Source organism: Notechis scutatus, chromosome 3 (genome assembly GCF_049901735.1).
Source record: "Notechis scutatus isolate UNSWTSFEM ecotype Mainland chromosome 3, rNotScu1.2, whole genome shotgun sequence".
NCBI lineage: Eukaryota > Metazoa > Chordata > Lepidosauria > Squamata > Elapidae > Notechis > Notechis scutatus.
Genome location: NC_142011.1, coordinates 160,665,667 through 160,693,381, shown reverse-complemented (window position 1 = coordinate 160,693,381; position 27,715 = coordinate 160,665,667). Strand labels below are relative to the sequence as shown.

The 27,715-nt window shown below is 37.3% G+C and overlaps 1 protein-coding gene across 1 annotated transcript in view; it reads right to left on the bottom strand.

Moving 5' to 3' along the window:
* The window catches only part of DLGAP1 (DLG associated protein 1), a 174,292-nt gene that overhangs the window by 68,419 nt on the left and 78,158 nt on the right, over positions 1-27,715 (bottom strand). Inside the window, exon 3 of the mRNA XM_026671857.2 lies at positions 7,664-7,878. Coding sequence (XP_026527642.1) covers positions 7,664-7,878 — 215 coding nt within the window. The remainder of the gene's footprint in view (positions 1-7,663; positions 7,879-27,715) is intronic.

Genomic DNA, 27,715 nt, shown 5'->3' with positions numbered 1-27,715 from the left:
ATGTGTCAACCCATCCGTGGATTCTCCAATCGTCGTGCTGGAGAAAAGGCCTTTATTGCAAACATTCTTGAGTCTGAATTCTGATGAACAGATGTCAAGTTCAGGAAAGACACATTGGAAGTTTTGTGGATATATGCTGTGAATGGCTGATCACATAATACTTTTTTATTGTTCATCCTCTGCTTCAGATTCCCTAGTTTGGGCATGGACCTTATTGCATTTCTAAACAAATATATTTCACAAGAAATGGGTATGTCAGTTTGCCAGTGCAACAGTGTTTTTTTTTATCATAGAAGAGAACATAAGGAAGAATTCTCTCAGACAACTTCAGTTGTCTAGCCCAGTTGGATTGAAGGGAAGGAAAAGTCTATATTTTCGTATTCAAATGAGTGCATATGCTTGATATGTGAATATATGCCGCTTTCTACCAGCTCTAGGCAATAAATATAGTTCTCATGCCAAAACATTTGCCTACACTTGCATTAAAACTAATGATCAGTGGAGAATTCCAGAACAAGAACGCAGAGCTGTAAATCAATGTCTGTGCAAAAAATAATTAATGTTGTGCTGCTGGCAAGCCAAAAGACACTCTAATTTTGTAGCTGCTAATCTTTGAATGACAAATTCAGAGTGGAACATATTACAACAATATAAAGCAATATATGGGTAATAAATAGGGGGAGTTAGAAATTGTAACTTGGGAAAACAAAAATGATATGATAGACATAATTGATACTTGTCGGGATGATATTCATGATAAGCACAAGGCATCTGCTAAGAATGCTACTGTGCCAAGAACTAAAGTTTCCAAAAATTTTCATTTTTTGTTAATAAAACCCAGATTCTTTTACCTTTTAATTCAAGCAAACGAGCATTAGAGCAAACAAGCAAGTTACTCTCCACCCCCAGCATTTTTAATTTAAATGTCTAGTCTAATGAAAAGAAGAACTAGGGGAGACATGATAGCAGTGTTCCAATATCTCAGGGGCTGCCACAAAGAAGAGGGAGTCAAGCTATTCTAGAAAGGGGGAGGACAGAAAGCAATGGGTGGAAACTAATCAAGGAGAGAAGCAACTTAGAACTAAGGAGAAATTTCCTGACAGTTAGAACAATTAATCAGTGGAACAACTTGCCTCCAGAAGTTGTGAATGCTCCAACACTGGAAGTTTTTAAAAAGATATTTGTGTGAAATGGTGTAGGGTTTCCTGCCTAAGCAGAGGGTTGGACTAGAAGACCTCCAAGGTCCTTTCCAATTCTGTAACTCTATTCTATTCTATTCTATTCTATTCTATTCTATTCTATTCTATTCTATTCTATTCTATTCTATTCTATTCTACTCTATTCTACTCTACTCTACTCTACTCTACTCTACTCTACTCTACTCTACTCTACTCTACTCTGGCTAGATTCCTTAGTAAGTGATAGCAAGAATGGCTTATGGTTACAGAAGACAAGGCCATCTCTGTACTTCCTCTTTCATCTCTTCCTGAAGCTTGATTTTTAATCTGGCCTTTCCAAGAGTACCATTAACTTGCAGTTCAAGGCAGAACAGTCTTAAGTCTCTCCAAGCATGTATATTCATGGAATATGATGTGACTTTATATGTTTACAATCTTCTCTGATTCTCCTAATTTTAGTGATAACTGCAAACAGTGGCAATTTCCTTACTAGTTAATAACAAAATCATCTGGTGCCCCATTATGCTCTCTGCATTGTTAGTTATTGTCTCTCTATGCTCTTCACTTTTTCTATTTTTATTTGGATTGAGTCCAACAATGCTCTTCTTTGTTTTTATTTTTATTTTATATTAATAATTTTGAAATAAAAATGTATTAAAAAAAAGAAATGCAAACACTCCCCAGTCTAACTCAAGTTTACCAGACCTACTGTTTGTAAACAAAAACAACTACTCATATTCAACAATTGCTGGTGAGTTCATTTTGGTTGTCACCCTTCCCTCTCCTCCAAAAAAATTTCAAATCTAGTTTTCCTCCTTTCTTTCTTTTCCCCCCCAAAGTCTGCTCTGCTGCCAACTGAATTTCTTTTTCCAGACCATCTGCATTGCGTCTATGACAATTCACCACAGCCAACTCCCTGTGGCCTACTCGCCATGGTCAACTCGCCAAGGCCAACTTGCTGCAGCCAACTTGCCACTGTCAGCTTGCTGCAGGATAACTCTCAAGGGCCAACTTGCTGCAGGACAAGAGTTACACCAACATCAAAGAAATAGTAGAATGGAATCATTGACGAAAGGATGCAAAAGGACGAACCGAATGAAATGTGAATGGCAAAAAATAACGTATTTTAAAATTTATTTTAAATAATTAAATAGAATTGTTAACTTGTCCCGCAGTGAGTTGTCCTGCGATTGGTCATGTCCCACTGCAAGTTGGCTTTAGTGAGATGGCTGTGGCGAGTGGGTCATGGTAAGTTGGCTGCAGTGACTTGGCTATGGCAAGCTGTCCCTTTCGATCTGCATTCCCTATCACCTCCTTCTCCTGTGAGAAACTTCTCTATAAGAATCTAAAATAACCCCTTACCCTCACCTTATTTTTAACAAAGCTAACACACCACACTTGATTGGGATTTGGCCTAGATATGTGATGAGCAAGCAGGAAATCATGGCTTGTCATAACACTTTCAGTGAAAAAAAGAGAAGATTCAAAATGATTTAAATAGGCTTGAGTAGTGGGCTGAAATCAACAGAGTGGAATTTAACAGGGAGAAATTTAAAGTTTTACTTAGAGAAAAAAAATGAAAGATACAATGGATGGGTAAGAAAAGTTGTTGCATTTTTGGCACATAGATATTGAGCTCTCAAAACTATGATCTATCTTTCACCAATCTTATTTTTCCCATTTATCTCATATAAAAACTTAATTTTGTATGTTGTCCTTAAGAGTATAAATTATCTTAAAGTTTCCTCTACAGTCTCTCAAATTTGATTTTATTTCATGTCACTTTGATTTTTTTGCTCTGTCACTTTTGCATAAGCATGGGTAATTAATAAAACTTCCACCTAAACTAAGAAGTCACCTACACATGTTCATCATCACTGATCCAAATACATATTTATATTTTCTGAAATTGAAATGCAAACTCAGTTGGTTTATGTATCTCACTCTTGGCATTAAAAATAGGATCAGGCTCTGTTTCTTTTTAGTCTTTCCGCACAACGACATGTTGGAAAGAAATTATGTAAAGGAGATCATGACTCTATCAGTCAACATAACTCTCTGAAAGTGGAATAGAATAGGACTAAATTTGGTTGGCAGGGAGATGTCAGCTTAAAGAAAAAAATGAGTTAAAATTGGCTATATGCCAGAGACTGTCGACCAAAATAAAAGATACCAACAATGAAAACCCCAGAAATTTTCTCCTAATACAACCTCATGGATTTGGCAGTTGGGCAGCAGTGCTAAATGTTGCCAACTCCTTCTTTCTAATCATTTTTCCTCCAAGGACAGCTATTATTAAGTAGTCAGAAAGAATTCCAGAAGCCATGTTCTGAAATGCTTTTCCAACTTTGTTATTATTTCCAAACCAAGAAATTATATAAAGGACAAGGGGCTCAGTTTGTCATCGAAATAACTCTCCCTAATCTGAAAAAATTTAGGATGAGGAGAGAAGATGCAAAAATCAATAGTGAACTAAAAAAATGTCTCCAGTTATCCAGTATCAAAGACTTCACATTACTTATGCTCTTTGGATATAGATTATATATGGATGATTGCAATGAAGTATCGTCCAGGGGAAAAATGGTAAAGGTAGCTTCATGTAAAGCTGAACCAACGACATCAGCAGAATGGAGAGCCAGTGAGATCAGATGTTTGATCATTCCTGTCCAAACAAGGAGAGGATTTGAGATTACCTGCTTCTCACAAGGAATTGCAAGACAGTAGTATCTGGAGGGTTTAGAGTCTGGAAGATGAGGGAATAACTATCTTGCTGAATATGCAGTTAGCACTTTGAAAAGGACACAAAATTCTTCCTGTTCTAAGGATGTACTAAGCAAATACTTCCTTTTCTAATAACTTTTTGAAATTGCTTATTAACTGTTTTTCTGCTATGAGGAACCTTGAGATCCATGTTTTACAGTACCAGGTACGTTTTCTTAAATCTTTAGTGAAAGTAGTTTCAAATGTAAATTTAGGGACTTAAATTTCTTTTGAATAAATAGCAAAAGTGATTGGGAAGTTTATTTTAGAAAGTTACAAATGGACTATGGGTCCAGATAAATTTCAAATAGGATTTTGAAATTAGCTATAAAGTATCGTTCCCAAAAGAAAAATGTATTTGTTTTGAGTTCTTTTTTAAAAAGCATAAGATTAAAACTTGGACACTAAAGGGAATTAGAAGGAATTAAAGACTACAATTAAAAGAGGTGATCACTCAAACTTGACCTACAAATACAAAATTAATACAAAATTATTTACAGGGACAAACATCAAGATTGTTAGAAGAAAAGGAAGAAATATAAAATTGATTTATTTAATCAGGGTTAATATAGATATAGATATGAGCTATGATGGCTCAGTGGTTAGAATGAAGTATTTCAGGCTAATTCTGCTGACTGCCAGCAGTTTGATTCTTACCAGCTCAAGGTTGACTAGCCTTCCTCCTTCTAAGGTCAGTAAAATGAGAACCCAGATTGTTGGGGCAATATGCTGACTCTGTAAGCAGTAGAGAGGGCTGTAAAGCACTATGAAGCGATATATATGTCTAAGTGCTACTATTATTGCTATATGTCATTATCTGAAACCCTTAATGTATTGTTGGTGTCATTATGACTGAAATGTTTTGTAAATTTATTTATAGATAAGAGATAGGGTATGGGAAGAAGAGATCATTTGTTGTATTTTAAGATAAAGTGTTACTAAATTATTTATAATTCATTTTTATATATTTCTTTTTTTCTTTACAATATTCTTTTTTTTTTTGAATTTTTGATTAAAACAGAAAATAAAATGTACTTTTAAATCTCTAAATATGTCACAAGGAAGACTAACACAAAGTTTATTTCATATAAAAATTAGCACATGCTGAGTCTATTTGAAAACTTCCCCTTCTGTAGCAACAACAGCAATTCACTTGAAAGTATCAATTATTATTGTGCATTCTTTATTGTCATCAACAATTTTAGTATCACCATCTTAAAAGTTCTTTGAGAAATCCTTCCAAGTATTTTTTTAAAGATTGAATTGCAACTGATATTTTTTCATCTAATATCTCTACAAAACTGCATGTGTTAGCATTCTGTTGGCAGAAGAAACAGCAGTATCTCCATGGAAATGTAACTTCAACATTTATCTGCTAAACCAAAAATCTTCACTTTTCAAATTTAAGCATTTTAGAGGTTTAGCTTTCTATCTTGTTGCTGTTTATATATAGCATTTGCAAACCACTTATGCATTACATTGTGTAATCTCATGTACTATCTGTCCAAAAGGCTTGCTTATATTCAGCACTTTCTCACTAAAGAGAAAATGGTACTGCCACTGCTGTTTCCATCATTCAAGAGCTTTTCCATCAAAAATACTTTTTCATCATTCAAGTAATAGTTATCACTACACTCTATATAGGTGATAATTCAAGGATTTAACTAGCTCCATCTTTTTCTTCTGTTAGATTCACAGGCCATGTTCTGTTAAATCCCGATGCTTTTAGACTTAAAAATCAAGGAAATTATTTTAAGCATTAATCTGCACGGGGAGATTATGAAGGGCAGTAAAAGGATCGATTTAATCAGAACAGTTTTATTTGCCTGATAATTATTTTTATTCCCCTCCTCCCTTCCCAGCAAACATTGCCATCTGAAGGAAAAAATAACAACAGCTTCTCACTTCCTAGTAGGATAATGGGAGTAAAAGAGCGGAGGTGTGATTTCATGATCACAGCAAGCTGTGTTTTATTCAGAATTTTAACTATAATGTTCAAAAAGTGTTCTGTAACCACATGGAAACCATGGCATGGGGAACAGATTGTAGGAGGGAGATTGGGAGGTGGGCTAAGGAGAAAATATATTAAAAGAAATCAGAAAGTATTTTTGCTTATGTAATATGACCACAATGCAGCTCTGATTTTATACTCAAATAAAAAGCACTATGGATAGTGAAATACTCTGCCTTCTTATCATTCTCCCAAAAAGTATGATTTGTATTATATGTCTAGTATTGGAAAATATTGGGAGTTTCTAGTTTTGGAAATTTGAAATGCAGCAATATTCCATGCAGTAAAGGGAAAATGTGGTCATAAGACTAGAATGCATAAATTCGTTCCTTCTTGCCTTAAACGCTACAAAAATTATATTGCAGTGTCTTTTTAATGCAGTCAGTTTTGGGCTATTATCTGAGATTGAAAAATCAGAGGCAATTTAAATAAATGGAAATAAATCCATACTGATTAAAGAGTGTTCTGATTCATAAAATGCAGCTCAAACTTCTCTCACCTAACAGATCTAGTATTTCAGTAGTACAAGATTTTACATTTTTGCTGGACATTTGAAGTGATCTTATTTGCCAAGATGATTAATTCTAGCCTTCTTATGATTTTGCAAACTCTGCAAAGATGGGTAGAATGTTTTTATGTGGACAACAAGTGACAAGACTGATATAACCACTAGACAAAGTTAGACAGTTGTATAAGGAAAATTAACTTGCTTCATTATAATATTGATTTAATTTTAAATTAATTAAATTAAACAAATTTTCATTTCCTAGATCTATATATGTACTAAGAATCTGGACTTCTAAAAAATTTGCAATGCAGTTTACAACTGAAAAATATGCAATAAACTTACATTAAATAAAATTACTTGCAAAAATAAGGAATGCTTTCTGAAAAATAAATATTAAAAATGGCATAATTACAGAAAAATGTGCTCCAAAATCTGTATTGGAAGAGTTAAAGTTGCATGACTTTTCAAGTGGGTAATTTGGAATGCTTCAATAATAATAATAATAATAATAATAATAATAATAATAATAATAATAATAATAATAATAATAATGATTCAGATTCAGAAACAGGAATGGAATATGAATTTATGATTTTAAAGATTAGAAATTATGTATATCCGTTCTCTATTCCTTGCAATCTATTAGTCTGATTTGAGCAAAATATTTGCTATCACCAGTATTAAAACAAAAAATGATTTAATTTTAATAAAAGCCAAATTAATTAAAGTTTTTAATATATGAAGAAAAAAGACAGATGATCTTCAATTTCAGCAATGTATTTCAACAGAAACATTTAAAAAAGACAACTGTCACTCTTCTGCAGAAAACAAAAAAAAAAAAGTCAGGGAGAGCTAGATCTAGTCAACAGGAATGTTCAGAAAATGAGTATTAACCTTTTTGGGAATGTCTACCATCTTATCCAATATCTATGCCAACTGATGGCAATGAGAGTAGAACAAAGTCTCAGGTGTAGATGGTGAGATTCATGGGCATTTGTCTTTTCATGTAACAGGGAACCACAAAAACAACTTATTATTCATAGCTTGTAATACACAGTATTTACCCAAACTGTAACTTAGACAACATCGTATCAACTGGTAAGACATGCACACTCCTTCTCATTTCCATAATTGGTGGTCCAGAAATTTCACCATCTGATTTTTTTTAAAAAAAATTGTATCCTATAATAATTAAAACAGACTTACTTGAGGGTTGTGAGCTCTGTAAGTGATGGCTGGGTGGCCTTAAGATAGCTTTCTCTGCGTGCAGCAATCTTTGGAGATGGCTTTGGGCTAGTGTCTGAGTCCCCACTGTCATCGTCTCCCATGGCTTTAATGTAACTGCCACTACGCATTCGCCGACAAGGAATTTCTTCATCTTTGCCATGAGGAGTATATCCAGACCATTCATCTTGAGGAACCTACAATGCAAACATTAAATCTCTTCAGTTTTCCCAAAGAAGTCTGATGCTAAATCCAAGCTTGTCAAACTCTCCTAGAAGCAGTGTAGGGTTAGGGGAAGCCATAGCTGATTATTTGCGTATATCAAGGTACATTATACCATAAAGTAAAATTTTGTGCACATTCCTTGCAATAGTCATCACAAATGAACTGCTTATACTGTTCAGCAGAATGTGCATATCTAATAAATGAAACATCAAGTTTTCATTCTGCATTACTGAAGTTTTTGTATGCTAACCTGATAATATCCTTAACCTAATCTGGTGGACAAAGTGACAAAGAGACACAATCAAATTCTCAAAACTGTTTTGCCTTGTCCTTTTTGTGGATAGAGAAGTAGCACTAACTTCTCCAGGATTCAGCTCCTTTGAGCTATGAAATGGGAATTTTATCAAAAGCTTAATGGGATACATAAACATGGTATTGTGACATGTCTAAAACTAAAATTTCTAGGATCTAATCTGGTTCAGTCATCAGGACCAGAGGTTTAGTCTTCTGAGCTTTTGGACTCGTGTTGGAACCCATCCCCAATGAACTTCTCTCTAGCAGAACTTCCCTGAGAATCAGCTCCAGCACAAGTCCAAAAGTTCAGAAGACTAAACCTCTGGTCCCAGTGACTGACCCAGATTAGATCCTTCAACTTTATCCTGGGACACATATATTTGCCTTCACTCGTTAAGATTTCTAGCTGGTCTTGGATTTGCTGATTAAATTTATAATTATAATACAAAAAATTATCAGTCTGGATTTATTAATCCAGAAATTTATAGATTAATTTAAGATTTACAATTATTGTGATTCAAATCTTCAGAAGGAATCAGTTGGGTTCCATCTGATGAAATTAAATATTAGAAAAATGAAATCAAAAATAGGAAACATATCCCAGAATCCCTTTCTTCTGGATACTGATCTACTATGCCTATTACAATAACATTGATTTAAATTTACAGGCAGTGTTCAGGTTACAATAACAAATGGTAATGAAATTTCCACCTCTAAACAATGCAGTCATAAAGCACCGTGTCATGTAATAGCAGCTCAGCTATGACAATTACAGTAGTCCCAGTTGCCATGGTATCCTCAGAAGCACAAAGGTCATTAAATGGGAAATAGTGGAAGTTCAAAGCATGCTGGATAGGCGCTGAGAGCTGCAGGTGAGAGTTATGGGGGGTGACTGCCATGGGCAGGTGCTACAGAGTATATGTGGGTGTGCAAGTGCCGCAGGCAAGCACTAGAGAACACGTGCAATTGTGCAGGTGCCACGGTTAGTGAAAAAACAGTGGGAGGGAGAGTGACTTTCAACCTCTTGCTGGTTTCTCAATTGACTTTGCTTGGGGTAAGCTGTCAGGGAAGGTTATAGTGACCATGGGACACTGTGACTGTTGTAACAGTGAACCAATTGCCAAGTACCCAAATTGTGATCATGTGATTACGGGATGCTACAATGTTTGCAACTTTATGGACTGGTAAATAGGCTCCCTCATTCAGTACCATTGTAACTTAGAATGGTCACTGAACCATTGCAGGTATCCTGAGTACTGTTCATATAAGGTAAATTCTTGCAGGGTAAGATACCATTTATTGAGAACATTTGTTGCCCTTCCTTTGCATTTCTGTTGATTGATAGGACTGGAGAAGCAATTTAAATGTAAAACAGATTTTCTTTGACTCTCATAGATAGTATCCATAAAGGTAGGAAAAGATGAAACATGCATCTCAATCTTGTGATTTCAGTGCAAATCCAAAATTGTGGAGCTTTTTCAATCTTGGCATATTTATAGTAAGCTGCAGAAGCCTCTGTCAATAGATTTAAGAAACTTATTTCCCTATTCCCATGCATGGAGCATCAACCCAAGTGTTGCTCCCAAAATGGCATTTAGAGTATAACAGAAATATAAATATGAGTACGTGCAATTGATTACTTCAATGACTCTGTCAAAGAAAGTTACTCTTACTGATCCTAAAAAAAAAGACTGGAACATAGAAAAAAAGATGTTCTCCCTTATCTTACAAATCAAACAATCTATGCACTTTACTAGCAATAAAGAGAATTGCTATATTAGTGTGAAGTAATTACGGACAATGCAGCATTCTAAAGGTTTATGAATACATTTTATTAAAATTGTTTAATATACAAGTTTAATATCTACATTGTATAGCCTGAAGACCCATGCAGGGAGTATTAATTCCAAAGCAGCATCAACCTAACATTCTGAGATCTTAATTGCTATTTTACTGTTATGGTTGAAGACAACAATTGGTTTCTTTGCATCATATCTATATTATGTTTTTCTAAAATAAAGCAGGGAGCCAGTAGTGGTTAAAGCATCAGGCTAGAAACTGGGAGATCATATGATTAAGTCCTGCCTTATGCCCAAAGCCAGCTTGGGTGACCTTGGGCCAGTCATTTTCCCTCAGCATTAGGAAGGAGGCAATGGAAACTAGTTCTGAAAAACCTTTCCAAGAAAACTGCAGGGATTTATCCAGGCAGTCACTGAGAATCAGACACAACTGGACAGAAGAAGAAGAAAAGCACTCTGCATCAATAAGCAGTGAATGTTTATAAAATAAGTACTTTGTATTCTTTTTTAAAGTATATTTCAAACCCTTAGGGTTCAATTTACCGTACATCACTTTTCTCCATAGCTACAAGTGTTGACTGCAATGTGTAAAGATATTCTCCCCAAAATAGCTTCTGTTCCTGTTTTCCCCACACTTGAACTTTACAGCAAAATAATACGTAACACAAATGAAAGACTTAGTCCTTTAATTGTTCTTTAAAAAACATCTCTTTTTAAAGAGATTCCATTTACTTAGTATTTTACCTTGGAAGAAGCAGCAGAAGCTGGTGCAACCAAGTTAGACAAAGATTCTATTCTACAGCAGTGTTTTTCAACCTTGGCAATTTGAAAATGTGGACTTCAATTCCCAAAATTCCCTAGTCACCATGACTACCTGGGGAATTCTAGGAGTTGAAGTCTACACATCTTCAAATTGTCAAAGTTGAAAAACACTGTTCTATAGTATCCCAGGTGTCAAATCAACAATTTACTTGCTTTCCCAGTTGGGCATTGGAGTTGGTGAAACAAGGTGTAGAAGATCTTAAAGTCATTTCTACTAGTATGCCAATTGTTCTATTTTGAGGAATGATCTGGACCCCTTTTGAGACTGGTCTATTTTTGAAATAGTTAGAATGACCCAAATACTCAGAGGTCATTTCTCTATGCAGATTTTAGTTAATCCGATATTGTCCTCTTTCCCCAACATTGTCTTTCCATAGTTTTAGAAAAAAACAAAGAGAATCCCCATTCCTAGAACTGTCTTTTTGGTGTGGGATTTAATTTGATTGCTATAAATATAAAGATGACTACTGAAAAAAAAAACCATTAGGACAAATGGATAAATCTATTATTTAACATGTTGAATTTGTTTAAGACTGTAATTCTATTTCTGGAATGTATCAGTATCATCTTCCAAAGTTAATTACATGTATGGTGATCTTCTTTCCCTTTTCATCCTCGTAAACCTTGTAAGATATGTAAATTGAGACAAAATGAAAGAGACAGAAGAAAATGTCCATCCTAAGAACTCTGTGGCAGAGTAGTAATTTGAAATTGGCACCCTCTGGTTCCAGCCCAACAGTCTAAGCATTATCCCACACCGGCTCATTGTACCATGAATAAAATTAAGCCAACCTACAAAACAAGAACTATCTTTTTGTCCTTAAGAATTTGAAAGACTGAAAGAAAAAAACAAATTATGGTACATTTTTATTTCAGGTATCAATATTATGCACCTTATTACAGTATATTTTTTAAAATCACTTAAGAAAAAAAATGAAACAAATCTGTTTTTCTCAGGAGTTTAGTACAAGTACAAATTTCTTACAGTTATGAAATCCATATAGTGTTTGGCTGCAAGCACATAATCTAAGTCAAATAAAGTATTTAATAAAATAAGCATAAGTCACCATTTTCTCTATCTCCCATCCAAAATAAAATTTCTCTAATATAAATATTTTTATCATGTATGTATGCTGAGTGATTTATTATATTCTTAGCAAGGAATTCACTATTGTTTATTATTTACTTAAACATACAACAGATAAATTATATTTTAATACTGTTAAAATGCATGGAGTATGATATCCTTTTTTCTATAATTCACTTTGAATTAAGCTGATGAATGAAATAATGAACTGCACAGCACATCCTTCTAAGTAAACTGTAGATTTTTTTGTATTGCTTCAATACAATTCGAGTCCTAAATAAAATAAAATAACAATAAACCAACAATCAAAGTAAAATAGCAGAGTAATTTCTTAAAAATCTCTACCCCAGTTGAAATATAAATACATGCATTATACATTCTTCTAAAATAGATTTCCTCCCTCCATGATTTTGGTTTTTTTTTTGGGGGGGGGGGGAAATCTTATCTCTTATAATTTTTATGATCTTACCTCGTATGGTGAAAAAGCAAATAGACTTGTTTTGTAGCATAACAAGTTCATTATTCATATCAGTTCTGCTATACTTTAGTGCAGCTGGGAACATTTAAGCTTCTTTTGGGCTTCGTGACGGCAAATCTGAGTTTGAAAATAAACAGGAGGTCTAGGAAGGAGGAGTGGTTGGCTATCGCTCAACACAGGAGAGCAACTTGAACTTTCTATTAATATGCAAATATTTAAAGGAAGTGAAATTACACTACTGAAGAACAATGACTAATGATTGCTCAGTATAGATTTTCCAATCTATGCCTTTTAGGAATTATTATGGGTTTTATATGTACTATTCAATATTATTTAGTTGTTGACTTTGCTCTTATTTAAATCTATACATTTAGAGTCATTCTATAAAACAAAATGTAACATTTGTGCTTATTCCTAAAGATTGCATGTTAAAGTAGATTTTTTAAACTTATATTAACTATTAAACAGATGTCAATACATGAATGGATGTCATCTCTAAAAAGCTATTTGAGATTCTGAGGATAACATGTTATTGATCTAGTAATCCTTTCCCTTCCCTTCCTTTCCCTTCCTTTCCCTCAATCATGTTTTTTATTAGAAAGAAACCATACTTGTCCTGTCTTTACTAAAGGTTAAATATAGGCTTTACTAAATGTTAAACATATTTGTTTTTGTTTTGTTTTGTGGTTTCTTTCAGGGGAAAGGGAAGTATAGTAGAATGAGTGGCAGAACCCGTGGCCAGAGTTAAAAGATGGATCAGCCTAAAATTCCTACGTAATCACAAGCAAACTAAGTCCAACTTCATTGAATTTTGTTGACCCTTATCTAATGCCAACTGTTAGTTGAGAAGATTATTGTGCATAGATATGTTAGGGAGGTTGCATGCATGCTTATTTTTTATTCATTTTACATGAAGTTCTGGAATAAAAACAATGTGATGTAACAATAAAAAGCTGTTATAATAACTGAATTTATGTTAATTATGTAATTTAAAAATATTAGCTGTGAAATCTCTTATGATAAACCTCATGTGGTCAACTAAAGCAAATAAGTTCGAAAAGGAATTGGTCTTAAAAATGATTGATTGAACATTATAGTTAACACAAATCTTTCCCCTCTTCACAATCAATATTATACATGGGACTATGGGCAGAAATTGCATTTATAAAATACTCCTTCTAGATACAGCTTCTATAGCTGCACGTATACAGTGTTTTTTCTGTTATGAAACAAAAAAGTGAAAAACCAAGCTGAGTTGTGCAGTTTGTTCTTAAGCGTTACTTTATAATTTGGAATTATAGAACCTTAGATTTTCACAATAATTTAAAAAGGGGAGAAAGAGTAATTTACAAAATAATTCTGTCTGCTCATAACAACTTAGAGGACAGAATGGAGAAAGGTCAATAAATATCACTGCTTTCAAAAGCCACCCTCATAAAGTCTATGAGAGTGAAGTGCTATGGAACACCCACATCATATTTGCAGTTTTGTTTTCAGTCATTCTATCAAAATAGAATATTTCTGGTGATAAAAAAATAAGAAAGTAAAATACCAAATGCCAACTTTATCTGGATGATCTATGAACTGGCATGAACCATGCATATAGCACACTGAAAATTAATCTGGATGCAGCCAAAATTCTTCAGACTGTTCCCATTAAAAGCTCTTTTAATATTATGAATATTATTGTGTACCTTTCCAGGATTCTCCTCATTGTAAACTTTTTGATATACCATTATTTTCTTAATGTTAAACCTGTTTAGGTTTACACATAATCCCTCCTGAGCATCTGGAAAGTTTTCAAAACATTCCGCCCCTCCAGCAAACCTGAGGATACCCTTCCCACATCTGCATACAGTCTTGTTTTATGTATTGCTATTGTTTTAATGGGTTTGCAAAATGTTTTAATTCCTGGTTTTATTATATGAAGTTCAGGGTACCTTCAGGTGAGATGGGCAATTACATAAATCTGGCCAGCAAATAAATAAATAAAATGTGTCTATTTTCCATTTTTGTATATTTAAATTCAACTAAGGAACTAAGGAGAAATTATGTAATGGTACAATGGCTTGCCTTCAGAAGTTGTGGGTGCTCCATCACTGGAGGCTTTTAGGGACTGGACATCCCTTTGTCTGAAATGGTATAGGATTTCCTGCTCAAGGAGGGGGTTGGACTAGATCCCTTCCAACTCTGTTATTCTATGTTCTAATATTTATTTTTCTTCTGAGCTTGGATTTTAAGCACCCCCAAAATGTTCCACTTCTTGTGCCTTTTTGTATCCCCAACTGATTCCCTCTCAGGCCTTAGGCCTGATTCCCACTCCATCAGGCAAAACACTCTTCCACCATATCTTTTGAAGAGCTCCAGGGCCTTCCAGAGTGCTGGGATGACTTCCTTCTTTACAGGTCCGAAAGTGGCTGCCATTTTGTCCTGCCCACAAAAGGGTAACTGCATTCAAGACACTGCTGCATGGGCCAGGGACAAACTGCATCATTTTGCTGCCTTTGAACAGTGCTGCAGAAGCTTTCTACAATGTTCAGAAGCTTCTTCAGCACTGTGCAGATCTCTCTAAGATAGCAAAATAAACCAATTTCTCTGGGGGCCGCCATTTTGTCCTGCCCACAACCAGGCAGGTCAAAATGATGGCTGCATTTGGATAGCTGCCACATGGCCACAGGGACACATGGACTGCTCTCCTTCTAAAACACGAGGTCCAGAGAGCTTCAGATGGTGGACATGTGAGCAGGAGGCCCAAGCACTGCAAGGTGCTGGTAGGGTAGGATGAGATGGTGGGAGACAGGTAGGAGGGCACTACAGCAATCCTGTGGTGAGTCATAAGTGCAAAAGACCACAGACCCATTGTAATTTTGAAGTTGGGTCATACGTAGCTTTTGGGGCAGGTCTGTTGTAATTTTGAATGTTCATTAATGGCCTGCCATACCTTGAGGGTTATGTGTATGTTGTCATTGAATAAGTTTTGTCCCCGATAACTATGTAGTTTGCCATTAATAGGACACAAAACAACCTAATTCAACAAATTACTTATACTAAGAACTTTAGAATAAGATTTCATCTATCTGACAGCATAGAAGAAAACTATGACAAACTGCAAGAGACGTGAAACAACAGAAGCAGCTAAAATTTGTCCATATCATTTGATAGGTAGCGTAATGGTTAGAATGACTCATTATTCCACACTCAACTGCTACAGTCGGCCTCAGTGAGATTTAAAATACAACATGTACAAATCACCCCAAATGATAGCAGGAAATAATGTCACATGTCATTAGTGGAAACAAGCTTTGTACTCAAGTCAGAGGGGAAGGAATCAAGCTTTATTTATTTATAGAAACGAGACAATTCAAGGCAAACAAGTCCAAAAAAATATGTAAAATGTGACTTATGGATTTTTCCCCCACCCAAAATATTCCACCTTAGTACCATTCCCACTTCAGCCTCAAGACTGATCCATTCAAGGCAATCTTTCTTTTTGCTAGTTTTCCCCCCACAAGAACAAATTTGGGATGATTTTAATTTTCTGCTGAAAGAGAGAAAGACATATGGACAGGGGCTGAAAAGAATAACCAGGTCAGGAAAATATTATGTTTTTCAATGGTGTTTTTCCAAGTCTTTTACCAGTAGTAAAGGGCTCCTGCATTTTCTTTTGTGGAACAAAAGAAATGTCTTTTCAATAGAAAATGTTTATTGAAGGCAGATGGAAGTGTTTTTGGCTCTTTGGGTATGGGGTCTCTGCATGTAAGTGTGTGACAGAGCAAATTGAATCAGGATGGACTCCTATGAGTTGCCTCTCTGTGGTGTTTCTACTCTTGCTCTTGTTGCATATATGAAATTATATCTGAATGATACAAATAATTTGATGGCACTGCAATGGACAACTCAGAAGTTCCAGAGGAGAATTAATGCTTATATAAACAAGTACTATATTTGTCCACATGTGCACATACATTCTTTTTCTCTTTAAAAAAGAATGATATTCAAGTATTGCTCTATTCAAAGCAGTTTGGCCAAATTCATTGCATTTATTTAAGATTTAAGAAGGGTAATGGGCATTTTCCTCCACACAGGCCTATATGAACTGCCATGAAAGTTCATTCCAATCACTCTTAAGATGGGTATTGTTGCTTATGCACTGCAAGCTAAGTGATTGCCATATACTGTCAGAGTGTTTGCAGCATGACTACTATTGAGAGACAACCCAGAAGCAAAACACAGCACACACAGAAGCTTTGTCTTTTAACAGTGGTTTATATACAAGACAGCTATATACGTACATACATACATGTGATAGGCAAATACCTGGCAATCAGTCTTCTTTACTCTGCACAGAGAGCCACAATGGAGACAGAACACAAGGAGAGAGAGGTATGCCTTCTCATGGCCTCAAATATATAGATAGCTTTTTAAAGTGATAAAACCCTGTGGGACCCATTCTCAGTATTAAAGCGGCAATAATCATGCTGATTCATCCTCATTGCATCAGCCTTACAACAGCTGGTCAGCTATTAAATCTCAATATCTTGACATATACTTAGCTAATTGTCTGCATATCTTGTTAATATGTAGCAGTCCAAAATTTCTCATATTTTTAAAAGTTTTAATATTTAAAACTTTCAGACTCCATCCTTTCCCAGGGAGATAACACTGCTTGCTAGGAATTAAAAGAAAGATCATCTTGAGATCCAATGGGAATAAAACTAATTTTATTTCCAATGGAGTCTGGCCAAAACATTCACCATCAGGAATACAATTGATGTTTTTCTTTCTTGCTCCCCACTACTAACATAAGGGATTAAATTTTTGACAAGAAAGTGACTGAAGAAAACAGTTTAGCAACCTAAATTTTGGGCTCAATTGTAGTTGTAAGTCAAGAACTACCTGTATTCAGTAGCAACAATCAAAATGTAGTATACTTACTCTGGTCTGCTAATCATATGTGTATGTGTGAGTGTGTGTTTATGTATGTATGTATGTATGTATGTATGTATGTATGTATGTATGTATGTATGTATATAACTATACATAAAATCTTATGGATACATAGCTATTGCATAGGTTTTAGAAGAGAATAAAAATAACAACAATTACAGATACAAGGCAATTGAACACTAAAACATCTAAGGAACATACAGGTAGTCCTCGTGTTATGACCACAACTGAGCCCAAAATTTAGGTTGCTAAGTTAAGTGAGTTTTCCCCCACTTTATGACTTTTCTTGTCACAGTTGTTAAGTGAATCATTGCATTTGTTAAGTTAGTAACATGGTTGTTAAGTGAATCTGGATTCCCCATTGACTTTACTTGTCAGAAGGTTGCAAAAGCTGATCACATGACCCCAGGACACCACAACCATCATAAATATAACCACTTGCAAAGCATTTGAGTTTTGATCACATGACTGTGGGTCACGGTTGTAAGTGTGAAAAACAGTCAAAAGTAACTTTTTTCAGTGCCGTTGTAGCTTTGAACAGTCATTAAATGAACTATTGTAAGTCGAGCAACTTAGGGCTATACTTTATTGCTTTTTGAAAAGAAAATCTCTATCATCTTTTATAAACTGATTAAATTGGCATTGTATTTTCCTTCACAACTGGTAATAGGGCAGATGCTTTTCTTTAGTTTAGAGACAATCTAGTTAGTTTATTTTATTGTCATTGCACCTCGTACCACGAAATCAAACACCATCTTCAGTGCACATTATGATCATGAAAATAAACACAAACACACATTCTTCACCGTCCACACATTGAACCGAAAACCCAGAACACTGCACCAACACTGCACTATATAGTATAATTCAAAAAAGCTGCTGCCCTGGGATAGAAGCTGTTCTTCACCCTATTTGTGCTTGTTTTTAATATTCTGTACTGTCTGCCAGATAATAATAGTTCAAAAAAAGGGTGCCCAGGATGAGATGGATCTTTGAGAATGTTTTGAACTTTCTTAAGGCAGTGGGAGCTATAAAGCTCTTCCAAAGAGGGGAGAGGGCAACCAATGATCTTCTGGGCAATGACATTAACTCTCTGGAGTGCTTTCCTATCTGCCACTGTGCAATTGGCAAACCATACAGAGGTGCAGTAAGTTAAAATACTCTCTATGGTGCAGCGGTAGAAGGTCACCAGCAGTTTTTCATTCAGTTGTTTAGGCCCACAGGCAAATAATACATGGAAAATAACAATTTAGTTTTCAGATGACAAGAATGCTACAGCTGCTGCTTCACACCAACTGTTTTGTGAAGCTGCCTCTCATTCATCAAGGCATTCAAAATCAAAACTTAAACCACTCACTTTCTCCTAGCCCAGCTCTCTTCGTTGTTGTGGGGAAAATAGGAAGAGGAAGAAGTATTAGATATGTTCACTGCCTTGAGTTATTTATAAAATAATACAGGTAGTCCTCGACTTACAACAGTTCATTTAGTGAATGTTCAAAGCTACAATGGCACTGAAAAAGTGACTTATGACCATTTTTCACGTTTACAGCCTTTGCAGCATCCCCATCATTATGTGATCAAAATTCAGATGCTTGACAACTAGTTCATACTTATGACCATGACTGTTTCTCAAGATCATATGATCACCTTTTGCAACCTTTTGATAAGCAAAAATCAATGGGGAAGCCAGATTCACTTAACAGCCATATTACCAACTTAACAACATCAGTGATTCACTTAACAACTGTGACAATAAAGGTCGTAAAATGGGGCAAAACTCATTTAACAAATGTCTTTCTTAGCAACAGAAATGTTGCCCTCCATTGTGGTCATTAATCAAGGATTACATGTATAGGTGGGATTAAAAAAATAAAAGAAACCCCACCAGTATGCAAAGAATCTGAATTTGATCTTCATTTCTTTATTGTTCTATCTCACTTGCATGGCTTTAAGTATTTTGTATGTGCAATGACTGGATACAGGAAATGAAACTTGTTACTCAAAGAATTTTAAACCAGAGTTAGTGTTTACAGTTGCATTTTTAAGGGAAAGAATGTAAAATGGAAAGAGTCAAAGTACAGTATCAACAGTCTTCAACTGTCAACTAGAAAGGGAGGAATTGGGAAGTTGAAAGGAAGGTCATGTCAGAATTGAAATCTGGTTCTTTAGCTAATATTTTATTTTGTTTTGATACTGTCTTTATTATTTCTATAAATAACTCAAGGTGGCGGACGTATCCAACACTATTTTCCCAACAACAATCTGTGAGGTCGGTTGAGCTAAGAGAGAGTGACCCGGCTGGCTTTTATGGCTAATATGCAGAGGTGGTATTCAGCAGGTTCTGACCAGTTCGGGAGAACCGGTAGCGGAAATTTTGAGTAGTTCAGAGAATCGGAAAATACCAACTCTGACTGGAGATTTTACAGTATCCTTCTCCTACCACACTCACCAAGCCATGCCCACAGAACTGGCAGTGAAAAAAAATGAATCCCACCACTGCTCACATGGACTAGAAATCACAATCTTCTACATTCTAGTCTGATGCCTCAACTACTAGAACAAATATACCGTCTTTCTCACATAATAAGGCTGGGCCTTATTTTTTTTTGAGCCCCGAAAAAACGGCTAGGCCGTCTTTTCGGGGGGTGATTTAATTCCCCCCCTTGCATCCTCGCCACCAGCCGCTCCTAACGGGCGATCATGGCCAAGCACAGAGAGCTCCCTACTCCCACCTTTGCTGCAGACACCTTTGGCACCCGCCGCTGTTGCTTTCCCTTCTGCCCATTACGCCGCCACGTTTGGAGCTGCCGCTTCCGTGTTTGGAGTGCCGTCGCCATTTGGAGCTCCAAACGTGGAAGTGGCAGATCCAAACATGACGGCGGGCGATCTTTTTATTTTGGTCTGCGCAAAGTTCAGAGCGAGCAAGAGAGGGAGACTGCGATGCCTCCATCCGAGATGGCAACCTCACTAGTGGATCACAATGTGGCTGGAAGCCCGAATCGGCGGGATACGATGGCGATCTTTTTGGAGCGAGAGGAAAGGGAGAGAAGAGTTGCGAGGCATAATTTGCAGGAGGAAGTGGGTGTATCCCACGGCAGGAGCCCAAGGAAGAAGGGCTGGTAGGCAACGGAGCGTCCCGTAGCTCCGGAAGCAGCCTAGAGACGCGCCCGGGAAGAGGTGCAGATGCTGCCTTGTAGTCCCCAAGCCAACTGCGTGCGCCGCCTTTAGTTATGTGCGCTCCACGCTTTGGGCATCTCCGTGTGATCGCGACCCTGTCCTTTCCACCTGGCGCCCTTGCTGCTTTCTGGCTCTTTAGCAAGGCATCGCGGTCTCCCTCTCATGCTCGCTCTGAACGCGCGGACCAAAATAAAAAGATCGCCCACCGTCATGTTTGGAGCTTCCGCATTTGGAGCTTCCGCCGCCGTTTGGAGCTCCAAACAGCGGCAGTGCTCCAAACACGAAGCCGGTTGCTAAAGAGCCAGAAAGCAGCAAGGGCGCCAGGTGGAAAGGACAGGGTCGCGATCACACGGACATGCCCAAAGCACGGAGCGCACATAACAAAGGCGGCGCACGCAGTTGGCTTGGGGACTACAAGGCAGCATCTGCGCCTCTTCCGGCGCGTCTCTAGGCTGCTTCCGGAGCTACGGGACGCTCTCCGTTGCCTACCAGCCCTTCTTCCTTGGGCTCCCTGCCAAAATAAAAAGATCGCCCGCCGTCATGTTTGGAGCTGCCACTTCCACGTTTGGAGCTCCAAATGGCGACGGCACTCCAAACACGGAAGCGGCAACTCCAAATGTGGCGGCGTAATGGGCAGAAGGGAAAGCAACAGCGGCGGGTGCCAAAGGTGTCTGCAGCAAAGGTGGGAGTAGGGAGCTCTCTGTGCTTGGCCATGATCGCCTGTTAAAAGCGGCTGGTGGCGAGGAATTCCGGCCCGCCGGGCGCTCCTAACAGCAAGTCTCCCCGCCCTTCCCCCTTATTTTGCATATTTTAAAATAGGCCTAAATTTGGGAGGAGGGGCTTAATTTGATTTTATGCCCAAAAAACATGCTGGGCCTTCCTATTGGTGGAGGCCGTATTGTTGGAGAAACACGGTATCTTCCCAAGTGTGAGAGTTATATGATTTATGGATAGTTATTCGAGGCTCCATGAATTAAAAAAGAAAGAAAGAAAATATTTTCACATCTGTTATTACATTACTTCTTTGTTATTTTTTAATATTTGCTAACTGTATTTGATCATAATAGTTCTTTGTAACATAATTGACATTTATTTTGTCTTATGCATTTATGGATTGCTCTGAAGGGAGTCTGGGGATTTAGCTAGGCCCTCAAAAGGGTATATGGCACAAAGAAATTAATTCTCATTATTTCATACACGATTGTCAATTCATAAAATATTTCTATGGTCTTTTTAGAGTTGCCAACAGAAAGGCAGGGGGGAGCAGTGCAGCAGCTTGCAAAACCGAAACTGCATTCCACAAATGTTTTCAAAGATAGTAACTAGGTGACTAAGTTTCTGCTGCGCAAAATTCTAACTGGAGAGCATGATTGATGACTCTTGGCTATGGATGTGTCCCATTGGAGAATATGAATTATGATACACCCAGGGCAGGGGTGAGATTCTACCAGTTTGCACCTATTTGCTAGAACCGGTTGTTAACATTCTAAGCAGTTTGGAGAACCGGTTGTTAGAAGAAATTACTGGTCTAATCCTGTAAGGAAGCAGGAAGGAAACATTCTGGTGTTGCTTGCAGAAACTGCCTCTCCGTTAACCCTTATTGCATTCTTGGCAGGACTAGACTTCCTGTCTCAGGAACGTCTCTGGAATTTTTTTCCCCTCCTTTGCTGGTACTTTGCTTATGTGGGGTGACCATTTAAAGTTACAATGGCACTGAAAAAAGTGACTTATGACCATTTTTCACACTTACAACTGTTGCAGCATCCCCACAGTCATGAGAGGCCAGGTGAGGAGATGCGTGCCTCAATGTGAGTGATATTGAGCCACAGCCAGCCAATAACATGACCACCAAGCCATGCCCACCTCCTAAGCCACATCCACAGAACCGGTTGTTAAAAATTTTGAATCCCACCCCTGACCCAGGGGGTGGGGGGAAAACCAGGCTCAAGAGTGACAATGAATTATGTGTCTCAGAGTTGGCTACACCCAGGCAGTGCAAACATGTTAACTCCCAATAAATCCTTTTTAAGTTTTGGAAGTTTGGCTTGAGACTCATGATTTAAATGGGGGTAACTGCCGGAATCCTGACAGGGATTTCCAAACACTTCATAAGCTATAATTACAAATCATGTACGGTCTGTACATGATGTGTATAGAAGCTTTGCCTTGCCTTGCTTCATTCAATCTGGTCATGCAGTTCCTATCTGGCCAGCAATTCTTGTGGGTTTTTGTTGATTCTAACAGAACTTTCTTAGGTGGAGGTACTGAAAGAAAACTGAATCTAAATTATTCCCACATCATTTTCCCACATTTATAAGAAACAATTGTTTTCCTTAAAGCAGACTGATTTCTAGATTTTTCTCTTATATTCTTTACTGAAATTAATATATTCTGTCACAATGTTAACCTTAGGCATGTACAAATTAATTCTTAAAACTGTTTTAATTGGTTTCCTATTTAGCAACTTCCAAAATTCCCTAGTCAGTTAAACTCCACACCTCTTATAATTGCGGAAGTTGAGAAACACTGTTTTTCCAACTAATAAACGCAAGCTTGGGAAGAAACAAAACTAGAAAAACCAACTCCATCTGTTGTTAAACTCTTGTAAAATTTTCAACACAAGTTACAAATTCTTGAAAAAAGTGACTTCCATGCTTTGGCTACAAAATCATTTCCATTGTTTATGGATCACTTATTCCCCACTACCCCCTAAAGTTTTTCAAAATTCCTTAGCATTTTGCCAGATGAAAAATTCTGTAGATTTTGAAAGCCAATCACTGTTTTTGTGAAACTATTTTTTTTGAAACTGTTTAAATGTCTGCTTCATTATTTTGACATTTTATATAGCTAGGATATACTTTCAAAGGATTTTACTCTTACTTCTTATTGTAACCCCTTTTTCACTTTCGCTTCTTATTGTAGCCCCTTTTTATAATCTATAATCCAACTGTTTAAGATTCTTTTCTTGCCCGGATATAGCGTTCATATATATTTATTTATTTTCTTTTCATTTTGCACAAACATTATAGAAAATACTAATTAGTTCATCCTTTGTGTTAGTGATATGCACTGATATATATTATCACAGGAAAGAATTTATGTCTCTTACACAAATATAAAGAAACCATAATACATGTTCATTCCTGGATAAAAGCTATAAATGTAATTAGATGAGAGCATTAAACATATATATATTCTGTCAACTTCTGAGATGATTTGGCATCTTTTGAATGTTAAGTCTCCTTCATGGCATACTTCCTTTTACCTTCTGCTTGTTTCTTTACCTCATATGGGGAGTGGACATATTTGATTTACCGAATCCTCCCATTAGTACAAAACACAGCTGTTATTGTTACTAATTAGAGGGCCATTTGGGACCACATTTGCCAAAATATGTACAGATTCATCAGCCATTGGCTACTTAGGGCTATATAAAAACCTCCTCAGGGATCAAAGCACTCAGTCCATTTAGCGTAGTGTTTTTCAAACATGATAACTTTAAGATGTGTGAACTTCAATTCCCAGAATTTTCCACCTAGTGTGAAACACTGATTTAAAAGTTTGGTGTGGGTCAGTGGTGGGATTCAAAATTTACCAGTTCTGTGGCCGTGGCTTGGTGCCAATGGCAGGGGAAGGATACTGCAAAATCTCCAGCCAGAGGTGGTATTTGCCGGTTCTCCACTCAAAATTTCTGCTACTGGTTCTTCAGAACCGGTCAGAACCTGCTGAATACCATCTCTGGTGTGGGTGCTTTGCAGGACTCAATGTGTTTCCTGAGTATTTACATTTATGCAAGTTGCTGCCAGGACTGTCTTGGTTGTGGCACCATGGATATGGAAATTCCTAGCAAAATTTAAAAAAATTACTAGCATGGAACTTTGATATGTTTTCATTGTCAGTTAAAGATTTCCTTTCCTTCAACTTTGTTGAATTGTGGAAGTTTTGCTATTGACTGTTTCCATTCTTACATTATTTGTTTTTAAACAGGTAAGTGTCTAAAAGCTCCTTGCTGCTCAACTGAGTAAATAAAAATAAAGTAAAATAACTTATAACCAATCCTTTACCTGAACATGGAGATGTAAATGCAAAATTATAATTGCAAGCTGCTCATTAGGCTAAAAACAGCTAGAACTAACTATGGAGCACACCAAGTTTTAAAATGAAACTAAACAACAGATAATGACTCACTCCTCACAATCCCCCACCCAACAACTACAAAATATTTTATTGATCAAACCTCTTTTTTATTGTCTTTTAATTAGTAAACAGCAAGTCATAAATAAGATTTCAGGAGCCAAGTCAGTAATTTCAAGCTATTATTGCCATAACTAGTACATTTTGTTGATCAAATGTCACCAGCCTCTGCTAATTTTGAGTTGGAGGTCAGTCACCTTGACTCTAGCTTTTATTATCAAAACAGATGGGGATCAGATGTTCTATCCTATCCTATCCTATCCTATTCTACTCTACCTTATCCTACCTTACCCTACCTGACCCTACTCTACTCCAGTGGTTGCCAACCGGTGGCCCATGAGAAAATTTTGGTGGGCCGCAGAGAAATCTCACCCCCAGAGCACCCCCCAAAGCAATTAATCCAGGCTGCGCAGAAACACAAGGCTGCGCCACCCACATGGCCCACAGGAACCCTCCTCACCCACTCACTCCTTACCCGGCAAAGTTGCCTGCTATATTGCTATTTTTCCGTTTTCCGACCATCAGCTGTTCTGCTGTGCTGGGAGATTTAGATTAGCTAGGAAGGAGGAAATGGTTGGATTTCTTGCTTTCTAGCTAGTCTTTAGATCTTTGGCTCTTTAAGCACAACCAAACCTCCCTTAGGACTGAAGGTTCTATTATTCAGTGCAGACTCATGGCAAGCAAATTTTATGTGACAGACTCAGGTAGCCGATGGCAGATAGATAGATCACTGAATGATTCTGTGAGCAACTCAATCTGCCCGCCTGCTTTGCCTGATTTTGGGTAAAAGTTGCTCTTTTTTAAAATAAAAAATTCAATATTTACAAACATGGTATGTTGTGAGTTAATTTTGTGAGTTTGCTTGTTAGCAAATTTCATGAGTTTGCTTGCAAGCAAATTTTATGTGACAGACTGAGCTAGCCAATGGCAGATAGATAGATCTCTGAATGAATCTGTGATTCTGTGAGCAACTCAATTTGCCTGTCTGCTTTGCCTGATTTTGGGTAAAAGTTGCTCTTTTTTTAATAAAAAATTCAATATTTATATAAATATTTATAATATTTACATACTAGCCATGCCCAGTCAGTCACATGACCACCAAGCCACACCCACAAATTTGGCCACACCCACAGAACCGGTTAGTGTTCCCTGGAATTTAAAATTATGAGTTTGGTGGTCCCTGAGGTCCAAAAGGTTGGTGACCCCGATCTACTCTACTTGTAATTCAGCTTAATGACTGCTCTGTTTAGCAATCATAGTTATAGTGGCACTATAAAAGTAACTTTACAATTGGTTGGAACAGAGTCTCTGCACTGAAGGTCCAACATCAAGATTTGAGTAACTTTACAACCAGGAGATGTTTATGACCAGAGTCATGTAGTCACATGATTACCCTTTGTGTGCTTCATAGCTTCCAACAAGCAGAGTCAATGGGGAAGCTGCACAAAAATTAATGTCAGGTCACATATTATTTAACATCCTGTGGTGACTTGCTTAACAACCTCAGCAGGAGTGAAGTTGTAAGTTTGTTGTGATCACATGATGTTTTGCTTAATGACTGCATTGCTCAGTGACAGAGTTGCCAGACCCAACTCTGCTTATCAAGCAAGGACTACCTCTATTCTGTTCTATTCTGTATTGTTCTATTCTCTTTTAAATAGTTATTTAAGGTTTTGAATGATACAACTGAAGCAAATAGTACAAAAAAGATATGATTCATGTCATTAACAGCTATCTCACATTTTGTTTCCGTTTCCCATGCGATCTACTCTGAACTTGGAAGACAGTAGTACATTAGGTTAATATAATTAGATTATATTCCTGTTTCCCCAGTTTAATTAGTTATGGAAATTATTTAATGGCTTTTATATCTCAAAGATTTTGGGGGGCTAGAATGTTACATTTTGGATTTAAAATAATATAATTGTCTATTCGCAGTATATATATCATTGTTGCCACTTGCACAGCTCAAACTAACCCCTTTTGTTCAATGATAGTGAATGAAGACAATTTAGGACAGGGGTCACCAACCTTTTGGACCTCAGGGACCACCAAACTCGTAACTTTAAATCCCACGGACCACTAATATAAATTTTGACTGAAGGTGGCTTGCTGATGTTGGTGGGAAAGTTGGTCCCATATTCCAAAGCTGTAGTAGTCACAAAACTGGCCCTTTGGTTATCCCAGCTGCTCCGGGATGACCAAAGGGCCAATCCTGTGACTACTGCAGCTCTGGAATATGGGACTGACTTTGCTACAAACATCAGCAAGCCACCCCGGGGCAGATTTCCCTCCCTGCTGTTGGTCTTATCTTCTACTGTTTCTTAGAAAATAAGGCAGGGCCTTTTTTTTTCTTTTGACCCCCGAAAAAAACAGCTAGGCCATCTTTTCAAGGGGTGTCCTACTTTTTTCCCCACATGCCTTGCCTGACCCCTGGGCCGCTTCTTTCACGGCCAAAAAGAGTGAGCGATGCGCCTCACCTGGCTCCCCGCCAGTCAAGCACAGAAGCTCCACCAATGCTGCTGGGGGAGAGAGAGAGAGCTAGATCTGATCTAACCTTGGAGGGCTGGCAATGATGTTCTCTCCCCCCCCCCCACACACAGAGGTCCCTCACTCACTCACTCACACACACACACACACACACACACCCTCCAAGGCAGCCACATTCCTTCACTAACCTGCTTTTCAGCTCTGTTCTCAAGGGGAGAGAGAGTGGGGGAGGGAGGGAGGGAGGGAGAGAGAGAGAGAGAGAGAGAGAGAGAGAGAGAGAGAGAGAGAGAGAGAATATCCTGCAATCCAAAATAAAAAATGGTTGATCAGTAGGAAAACGGGGTGGGGGATTTTCCTGCAGACTTTTTTGGGGACTCCCAGAGTCTCTGTTGTTTCTGCTTTTTCTGCAGAGACCCTGGGAAAATCACCCAAAAAGTCTGCAGGAAAATTCCCCACCATTTTCCTACCAATCGATCATTCTTTATTTGGGATTGCAGGATACCGTCTCCAGCTTCGTTCTC